The 10,665-nt window shown below is 49.0% G+C and overlaps 1 protein-coding gene across 1 annotated transcript in view; it reads right to left on the reverse strand.

Moving 5' to 3' along the window:
• Positions 1-9,019, reverse strand: part of LOC102379946 (cystatin-SN-like) — a 31,271-nt gene extending 22,252 nt beyond the window's left edge. Inside the window, exons 1-2 of the mRNA XM_025212116.1 lie at positions 8,845-9,019; positions 5,454-5,557 (exon numbers count right to left, since the gene is read on the reverse strand). Coding sequence (XP_025067901.1) covers positions 5,454-5,557; positions 8,845-9,004 — 264 coding nt within the window. The 5' untranslated portion in view covers positions 9,005-9,019. The remainder of the gene's footprint in view (positions 1-5,453; positions 5,558-8,844) is intronic.
• Between the last annotated feature and the right edge of the window lie 1,646 nt (positions 9,020-10,665).

Consider the following 10,665-nt stretch of genomic DNA (forward strand, 5'->3'; position numbering starts at 1 on the left):
TCCATCGTGCCGAGGCACCAAAATCACTGGGTTGTGACAGTGTGGAACCTGCAGCTGCTGACCTTGGTCTTAAGATCCACTGGTTTCTTTTCCTTGCTTGTATTTCTCACAGAGAAATGAGTCTCTGCCAAGCCAGCATCTGAGGGCAGTGGATTCATCTGATCCAGCTGCACTCATCTCCCACTGCAACCTTCCCCCCTCCCTGCAAACTCCCACCCATGTGATAATGGTGCCCAACCTTTGGGGCAGTGAACAAGGGTGGCTTGCTTTGTGGCTGAACTCTGACATCCCTCCTTGTTAGCATCTGATGCTGAATGCAGCTGTCAGATGCCTGCATCAAGTGAAAGTGACAGCTGGGTTATTGAAGCAATGCCTTCAAATGCTCACAACAGAGCTGAGTATTTTCTTAGTAAAAGGCTGGCACAGCACCTGGAGAAACAGCCAAGGAAAAGAGGGTTCTGTAGAGGCAATAGCACCCAAGCATTGTGCAGAATACAGATGAGTGCCTCACACCATTCACCCAGCTTCACTGTGCTCCAGCCCACAGTGAGCACAGCCCTGGGAACAGGGCTTGGTCATTGACTGCTTCTGTTGTCGGAGTTCTTGGCTTGGCATATTAAGATGAAGGATTTGCTTAGGCAATGGCTTATTCTATTCTAAGTACTCACAGCATTGGATTTTAAAACACAGAGGGCCAGTCTGTGCCCCTCTTTAAACTAATAAGCCTTTCATTCTGTGAAGCTGTTTGTTGAGTCAGGTGCTGTGCATTGTCTTTGTGGAAAAGTTAGGCCCATCAGTACTCAGAATGCAGATAAGGTGTCTCACCAGTGTTTTTTAGACCTTAATTAAATTACACTACAAGTTAAATTCTAATCAGGGCACTCTTTGGAGACAAACAAAGAGTTGCGGTAATGAGTAGATAGCAAGCCGAAGCCAGAATAAATAGAGCCTTTTTTACGCGGCTAACTGAAATTCCTGGAAGAAAAATGGATGCAACTTTGGTCTTCTTGCTCAAAACAAAAAGAAACTGAAAACACATTTTAGGGGCTAAACAAAATATTTTGCTTCCTTTTATTGAATGAGAAAAAGATTAAAAAGGAGCTCAAAAATAGCTAAGTCTAATCTTGAAATGCCATTTTAAAACAAGAAATTAAAATGCTTCATTTAGCACATATCAAATATTTCAGGTTTTTGCATTTTTTTGGAGGGTGGAACTATTTGCTAGATTTGGCATGAGTTTGCCAATGGTTTTGGTCTAGTCAAACTTGCATTTTGGAGCAAATAAAATATGCAATCAAAAATTCCTCCGGTTCTGCCTCTGAAAATGCATATACACTTCTGTAGTCACAGTGACCCACATATCAGGCCAACAATTTGGAAAACTCAACCTGCTAAAATCTTTTGGGACAGAATCTATTCCACCTATTATGTGCCTAAGGGGACTTAGACACCTAAGTGCAATTGTATTCCACCTCGTTCAAGTCCATGAAAATTCACTAATGCATCCCTTTCATAACATGCTGTTATCTCAGGCTGCTGACAGATACTTAAGTAAAGGCACAGTCAGCTGATAAGCACTCCCAACTTTGGAAACACACCAAAGCCCTTCAAGACTGCAATGCTCTCCTGAGGCTAGGAGTGCTGATCAGATGACTGGTACTGTCAGCCATGGGAGTACATTGTAGTCTTGAAGGGCTCTGGTACACTCCAGAGTGTAGGACCCTATTCAGCTGTTTGGCACTGTGGCAAACTTTCTTTTTAAGGCATGATGGGAACCAGCCACAAAGGGTGCTGACTGAAGTGCAACTCCCTGCTGTAACTCATGGAGCTTCACAGAAAGTGCCATGAGTTACAGTGACCCCCCCACCCCAACAGATGTTTCCTGTTTGGTGGGGGGAGAGGGGTGGGAGGGAGACTCAAGCTCCACTTTGGAGCTGATCCATGGGAGAGAAGCTGTGCATCTGTAGCCTCTCTCCCCTAGCCCTGCGCCCCGCCTTTCAGCTCCAGTGCTGTCTCAGGGTGGGAGAAGGAAGGGGGAGAGGAAGGAGCTCTGGTGTTGGGTTCTTGTGCTGAGGTGGGGGTGGATTGTGCCCTCCCACTTCAGAGGGGCTCCAATCCACCTGCTCCCCCACTCCAGCTCAGGCTAGGTAAACCCCAGACTGGAGCTCTTTCCTCTTCCCCCATCCCCACTCCTATCCTGTAGACCAGTGCTTCTCAAAGTGGTGGTCCACGGAGAGCCACCAGTCGCCGGTCTGCAGCGAGTTGCCAGGAAAGAAAGAAATATATTTTCAAAAGCATAACATTGATATAGCACCACAGTTCGTATGTTCCAATACTCCTGGTGACGTCATGTCGTGCGAGGTGAGGAAAGAGAAAGAAACAGCCGGTCGCGCATTTGTATAGCGCTGTTACATGCAGTTGCTGCCACCGGCTGAATCAGGCACCAGTCCCTGGCCCACTAGAAAAAAAAATTGCCAGTCCGCCACATCAGATAGTTTGAGAAGCGCTGCTGTAGACAGCACCACCACCATCCCTCCTCTTCCCCCATCTACCCACCTATCCCAGCCCATCACAGTGCTGGGGAACTCAGACAGGCTGGAAGAAGTGGGAAAAATAAACTGGAGGAAGCGGAAAAAATAAAATCCCAATCTCAAACATATTTAAACTTGTAAAGAGAAATGCCAGGGAGTCCAAGAAGTCAAAGCTATTGCTGTTGATAGAAGATGCTTAGACACTATGGTGATGTGCAACAGTACAAAACCTTAGGATAAACTGGTGGTGATCAGGAAAACCTTATGCCTCAGTGCAGGGAGGAAATGCTCATCTAAGATGACTGTCAGCAGGACAACCTGGCATTAAAGGGAAGTGCGCACAGATTGACAACAACAGCAAGCATTTGATATGTCCAGTTAAAGTATCATTTTCCATCTTAATATCCTTTAATTGGCTCTGTGGTTGCTTAGTGACCTTCTCTTTTATATACCAAAATATTTTAGAATATTTTCAGTGTTTCATACAAGAACTTAGAGGCTTCTCTAGGCAGGACAGTCACATCTTAAGCATTGTACAAAAAAAGTTGGTAATTGTAAATAGTCTCACACAGTGAAATACTATTTACTTAACATTGCCTGGTTCAGACCTAAAGCTCCATTTTCCATCTGCTTATAGGAAGAGTGATTCTGAAGTTTAGTCAAGTGGTTAGGATGAGTATGGAGAAGACACAGCTGCAGTCAAAACCTTTGATGGTTCAGCACGCCTCCGATTTTTACAATGATACCAAGGGTCTGATTACACTCTCTCAAGTTGAACAGATGACTCCCTCCTTGTCCATCAAATCCCATCATCCCACTGCAGAATGGTGCTGAAATGGAGAATGGTGGCATATAAAACAGGATACATTTCCTTGGTGCTAGTAGTTTCTATTTAAAAGTCTAACCAAGGAAAACAAATAGGTCTGGATTCTCTCCTCTGACAGTCCTGACAGTGCAGAAATGGGCAGAGGGTGGAGTTATTTTTCCTGAGTTCCCCAGCACTGCAATTGGCTGGGAACTCAGCTGGGCTGGCACTTCCTCCAGTCCAGCCAAGTTCCCCAGCGCTGCGAGCTGTTCCTGTCAGGCCCCTGCCTTTCCATCCATACCCCTGCCACGGTCCTTGTGTTAGCAATTGCACGGACACCCTTTGAGTACAGCCACTGCTGTCCACCCTTGACTAAGACCAGAGCCACTGTGGTCCTTTCTTGCCATATTAAGGACCCAAGCAGGAATAAAGATTTCACCGTCCATTTCATTTTGAGAAAGACCTAAATCCCTTCGATGCTAAATCCAGAAATGGCGGCCAAGTTTGTTTTACAGAAATGGTGACCCTGCTGAGGACAGGAGGACTCACGTAAGGAACAGACGATGATTTGGATAATAAAAACATCCAGGATCCCAGCCGTACAGATTACAGAAACAAAACAGCTGGCCCACAGATTATGAAAAGGATGAGCCTTCAGATTGTAAACCACCCTTTATGCAAGTAGGATGAATCAGAAACATCCCCATTCCTACCTTCAGTAGCATACCTGCCCCTTCCTCTGAAGCAGTCAGTGTTAGAAACTGCCACAGAGCAGGGACAGGACTAAAGAGACCACTGCTTGTTCTGACAGCAGGTGATAAGTGAGGCGATGAGAGGGAGAGGGTGTGAGGTTTGACTGCTGACTTGGCAGGGTCATTTACTTTTCTTTGGAACCATCAGTAGTTTGGGGAATGTAGAAAAGGCTCTGACCTTCCTCCAAGCAGAGCTACCCTGCCCTCACAGACACACAAAAAAGCGACGTCTCACCAACTCACCAGGGCCGTGATAAGCATTGTTGCCAAATTAGAGGGCATGACATACTCAGAGTTTCAAAACCTTGTGATTCTGTTTCATAGCAGAAGTTATTCTCTACAGCTACAGTATCACAGAGGCAATGGAAACTTGGCAGATGCCAGGAAAACCAAAGGAGGCAAGACAACACTGACCAAAAGTAGAGAAAAAAAAGTCCTGCAATGCCTCAGTTTGCAGGTTAGCCATCCCCTTGCTAATAACTGTAGGTGAGATTTTTCAAAGGTCTCCCAACACATTACACCTGTTCCCAAGTGAGCAGCTGCCCTGCAAGCATGCTGCTTGCCTAGGGATGGGCATGGTGTACAGTAGCTTCTCTCCACAGCGTAGTCCCCTCCTAACCTGGCTGATGTCACAGGAGACAGTTAATGCCTCCGTCTGCACAGTCCTGCTCCAGAGGCAACAGGCCTAGGGTAAGGGTTAAGGACCTGACTTACAGAGGTGCTGAGTATCAGTCACCAGCTCCCACAGATTTTGTTGTGGGTGTTCTCTGCCAACTCTGAAACCAGGGCCTTGGAGCTTGATCCATACTGCCCCCATAGACATCTGCACTTAGATAGAGCAGTGCCCAAAAATGAGGTACTTTGCCCTAGGAGGCTGATCCCAGGAGGGTGAGGCATTCTGGTTCCCTAGAGAGCTAACTGAGAGAGTTCATTGCCTCCAAAGAGTGAGACAGGGTGTCTAGGTCCTAAGCCAGAAGGTACCTCCAGGAGCCAACAAGAAAAATTAGGCCCACAGGATGTCTGAATTCCCACTCTTCTCAGTGTTTGGGGGCCTGATTATAGGTGAGCCCTCTTCATTGCTTGGGGTCCCAGACCACCTACAGGGGAGGCACCTGACACCCACTGACAGCAGCATTTCTCTAGTTCAGTACAAATCACAGCACCCATAGTCATGCTCAAACTCAGGTCACAGTTCCTGCCTTCCTCCTGCAGTCCAATCAGACACCTATGAAAACAATTTGGATGACCCTAGATGCATTTCTCATGCACCTCCCAGACAAGTAGCAAGGCATAAAAACCAAGAGTAAAATGTTACTCTCTGGTGCTAGCCTATTTTCTCTTCAGTTAGGCTATGCTGCTACACACCTTTGGATGGAGGGAAGATCTTACTGGTATGTGGAAGCTTTCTTCACCAGTAAGGAGCTGCCTGCACACGTTCTGCACGGTGCTCCAAAGCCACTGTGTTCCTCCTAGAATAACAGAGGGCAATTATTTGGGCTGGAGGTCCACTTAAGGAGTTTCAGTGAGCTGTTGCAGGCCGGGGGGAGGTCAGGGGGTGAGGGCTGTTAACCAGTTGCGGTGGGGGGCAGGGGAGCATGCTGACCCAACCCAGTGTGTTGGAGTGGGGGCAAGCATTGATCCTATTTGGTCCCAGGCTGCCCACCCTGCACCCACTGCTAGGTAAGTCGATGGACTGGGCAGGCAGGGTCTCCATGGAGGCCAGCCTGGGACCCTCGCGGGGAGGGTGTGCTTAGTCAGGCAGATTGGATGGGTCTGCAGGTGGGCAGGGAGCAGCATCCAGGAGTGGGACAGGTGGGTGAGGCCAGGATCATGGGACAGTGACAGTATGAGGCCAGGGCCCAAGGTAGAGCCTCAATCCCACTCCCCACCTGTCCCTGCAACAGGTGAGCAGGGATGCGCAAGGAGTGGATTGTGGCTCTGCCCTGGGCTCACACTGTCACCACTGTTCAATCCCAGCCCCCAGCCCACCCACCCATCCCACTCCCTGCCCACCTCTGGCCCTATCTCATTTGCCCGGCTGAGTACACCCTGCCCGTGAGGGACCCAGCCCTATCTCCATGGAGACCCTGCCTGTCCGCTCTGTCCAGTGCTCCCAGTGGTGGGTGTGGGGTGGACTGGCAGTGGTAGCCAGGCAGTGTGAGCGCCACTGCCACAGAGGCTGCTGGGAAGCTGAGTCCAACCACTGCACTACCCCTGCCCACCGTGCACCTGGGGGCAGTGGGACCACGTGCATGTACCGCAGCTGAGGATACCCCCCACTCCTGGGTTGAGCAGAGCCAAAGGACCTGCTACAGACTGGATAGAATCCCTTGGCTCACTGGATCCAGCCTGAGGGCCATATTTGCCCACCCTGATCCTAGAAGCATGTTTGTCCCTCACTGCTCCTAACAAGGTTGTCCTAGGCTGAGGAGCTGAGCCTGAGGTGACACTGCTCATTCAGGAAACTCACAGTCTGAGGGGACATTAAAATACAGCCCCTAGAGCCACTCTGTCCCCTGAGATACGTAGAGACATGGCCTACTCCCCCCACAGACCCCATTTCTCTGGCATCCCCAGGTTCTGGTTGCTTGGGGACTTTCTAGCATTCCTCCTCTTGCAGAGGAACTGGCCCCATGGAGCAATTTTACACATGAAGGTATTTAATATGGCCCCTGGCAGTCAAGCACCTCGTACATTAATTAATTTATCCTCACAGCACTAAAAAGGAATTATGAGACCTGGAACAGAGGCATGAAGAAATTAAGCGAGTCCCCTAAAGTCCAGAGGGAGGCCATGGTGGAGCTGGTATTTTAACCCAGATTGCCAAACCCCCAAACCATCCTAATTTGTTAGTGCTGGCAGAAAAGGAAGGGAGACAATTAATGTAGCATAATGGAAAGAGAGAGAAGGATTTAGGGCATGTTGCAATGCTAAGGCTAAGAGCACAACATCAAACGCATTACAGAATAACGTCTGCTCAGTTGCAACAGCTTTGTAATGAAAATGCAAACAACCTGCTGAGAAAAAGTAATATGCAGTGCAGAGAATTATGGCAGGAAAAATCCTTGAAGTTGGAAACGTGCTGTGCAACTAATTTGATGGGAGTGTATGCTGCAGTAGTTTTTATCAGTCGAGAGTTACATTTACAGCACTACAGGCGAAGTATGCACTGAAAAAGAACTGCAGTGTAGATCTTGGTGTCTGATTCAAAGCCCATCAAAGCCAAGGGGAGTCTTTCTCCATTTCCTTCCATGGGTTTGGGTCAGGGTTTGTGTGTTTGACCCTCGGCCACGTCCAAGGCCCGAGCTTAGGTGGTTTTTCTGGCTAGCAGGGGTAAGGCCCGCAAGGGAGTGATGTGGTGGATAGGGCTAAGGGCCTTCACCCCTGGTATGGCAGCAGTTCCACCCCTGATAGATCCAGCAGGGCCTGATTGCCCAGAGATGACCAAGCTCCAGGAGATAAGCCCAGCATGAACCAGAAGCCTACTGGTTGCTCAGCGCTTTGCAAGCTTTTAGTAGTGCTTGGTGCCTGGCTGCCTCCTTGTTTTGTCTCTGTTTCCTGCCTCTGCTTACTCCCCAGTTACTGACCCTTGGCTATTAAATGTGGCATGGTATCTGGCTCTGGCTCTTGACCCCTTGGTTGGCATGAAGGTGATTTATCTGACCTCTGCTATCCCAGTTCCTGTCTCTGGTTCACTTCCCTTTCCTGGGAACTCCTGGCCTCTCCTTGCTTAGTACATGATATTGCCTGCAAAGTCTTCTAGGTTTGTTCTCTGGCCCTAACCACTAGGGTAAGCCATCCATGCCTCAGCTCTTAAAAGGGGCCAGCTTAATTTCTGTCCACCTTTGACTCTCTAGCTGAATGACCAGGTACTCATTCAGTGCTGGGCCATATGGGGGTAGCCCTCAGTACCAGTCCAGAACAACACTCAAAACTCATGCTCTCTGGAACTGCATCAACATACCACAGCAGCCCTGCTGCCCTGCCCATACTTGAAGGAGGCCTTACGTGTGCTATGCTCAGCTGTTACGCCCCACAGAAGCAGGCCCTATCTACCTTTGATTCAGGGTTCCAGCCACTGAATTTCAACACTGCTAACATGATGGAAGGCCATCCTATAAGACAAAGGAAATCAGGTTATATTAATAAGAAAGGAAGCATTAGCCTTTCAGGCAGGTTTTAAATGCAGTGATCTGCTGTCCAGCACTCTGCAACCTTGGTGCAAAGCAAGCAGAATAAGATACCAGCAGCAGATCTGACTAGCAATGCTTGACATTGGATGAACACAGATGTGCCAGGTGCAGATCAGTGGAGAATCTGCCCAAGAGAGTTCCCTTAGAAACCAAAGCCTGCCCCATCACTAACCCTTCACTGCAAAGAAATGGAAAATTACTCAGGTTAAAGTATCAGACAACATATGGCACATTCAAGGCAATAAGAGAATAGGGGGCTGCCTCAAGCCTAAAATGCAAGTTAAAACCTGGGTTGTTGTGTTCTCATGGTTAACCTGAATTAAGAATGAACCACACTCTTCTCTCTGAATCAGCGCCGAATCTCCAATTCTGATCCGGCCAAATTGAATGGAGACAGTGATTCAAATCTCTGAGTCGAATCGCCGTCCTCTGAATCCGCCAAATCCAAATTGAATACTTCCCTATTTGCACAGGCCTAGTAGAGACTGCCACACCCCTTTAATAGATGCAGAATATCCCTCCCCCCATCTGTTGTTAACACTTATAAAGAATGTTTGCTTTACGTTTGTTTGATGCAGTCCTCTCAGCCAGTGCCTTGGGAACGCCCTTTAGTGCAGGGGGTCCAACGATCTCATGGTGCTTTTGATAGCTGGCATTGTGCAGGGTGAGACCACACAACCGTCTTCCCTTTTGGCTCCACAGCAGAATCACATACCTCCCCATTCAACCGCATCTGTCCTCCCTCAGGTCTCACCCTTTTGGTTTCTGATCCAATGAGCATTTAGGATGGCAGCTCCAGCAAGAGAGAGAGAAAAACAAGAAGAGCTGGACTCTGCAGTGATTATAGAATTCCTCAGGGATGTGGGAGACCCCCCCTGTAGTGACAACTGACTGATATACAGCAGGGGTGGCCAATGTGCAGCATGCATCATCGGTATGGGAGCCACAAGTGACAAAGGCAGCCGCTGTGTGGGGTACGTGACAGATTGGGAAGGGAACAGGCAGAATAATGGCATATACAGGTTTCCCTCGATTTATTCTGTACATGTGTTCCTGGAGAACGGCGCATAAATCATACTCACATAAGGTAAACCCACTTTACAATGTAACAAATAGGGATAGGTTCCTATGGAGGTGAGGGGAGGGGGGAGAGAGTGCAGCTGGGACTAGGGAAGGGGCAGGGGGAGGGGTGCCACTCCTGGGGCTGCACAGGGCAGCAAAGCAGAGGGAACAGAGTGGCACTCACCCCAGCCCCAGCTGCAATGGCCCTGGGAGAGGCCAAGACCCCAACGCCCTGGGAGCGGCCAATGCCAGCTGCCTGCTGGGCTGTACCATGCTCTGCCTGTCCTCACTCACCTCTGCTCCTGGGCTGCGCCGTGCCCTGGTGCAGGCAGCTGGTGTCGGCTGCTCCCAGCACCACTGCAGCTGGGGCTGGAGTGACTGGGGCCATGGTCCTTTCCCCTCCCCCCGCAGACTTATCTGCTTGGGTGTGGGGACATCTATGCTGATTGCATAAGAGTGAATTTACCTTGCATATAATGAATTACGGGTCTAAATATGCTCATCGCATAAAAGTGAATTTGCATATAAAGAACCCACATAAATCCAGGGAAACCTGTACAGCACTAAGCAGAAAGCAGGGCAGCAGGCATGGAAAAGGGATTGGAGTGGCATTGGGGGAGGATGTGAGTCTAATTTGTAGCATGCCTGCCAAATACATTTTCCTCCACTGATATACACAGCAGGCCAGGCCCAGCAGTTCAGACAACAAGTTCCTCAGTGTAGAATACCTACTAGCAGCCTGGCAGTGCACACAGTGGGATGTGGAAGACTGTGGCCAAAAAGACCCTGGCATGAATCAGGAAAAGCAAAGACATCAAGCCAGGTTTCCCCCTCTCATCAGGCTTTAGGCTCTGCTGGGGAGGGGGAAACTTCCTCTGGGGTTCTGAGCAGAAATCTCAGCCTTGTGCCTCGAAATGGGCACAATCAAGCCCACAGAAGTTTCAATTTCAACAAATTGATGGCTTTCACTGACAATCTTTTAAATGGAAAATTCCCAACCAGCTCCAACTGACAAGAGGAACCACAGCCCTGATGTTAAAGCATGACAGGTGATTTTGAGTGCCTCTGTTGCTCGGTGAAGCACCTTCCTGAGACCAGATTTTCAGGAAGTGCTAAACTCCCACTTGGACCACGAGACAGCATGAAGCATTTCAAACTGTGCAATTGGAAATCTAGGCAGCTGAAATCACTGGCAACATCCAACTCAGATACACCCCACTGACTGAGTCATACCTGTCCTCCTGCTGCCTGCTCACTGCAAGGGAGGCCTGCTAAATGACAGATGGCTTGTGACGTCCCATCCCCATCTTAGCTAACCAGCT

The sequence above is a fragment of the Alligator sinensis genome, unplaced genomic scaffold (assembly GCF_000455745.1).
Source record: "Alligator sinensis unplaced genomic scaffold, ASM45574v1 scaffold21_1, whole genome shotgun sequence".
Classification (NCBI taxonomy): domain Eukaryota; kingdom Metazoa; phylum Chordata; order Crocodylia; family Alligatoridae; genus Alligator; species Alligator sinensis.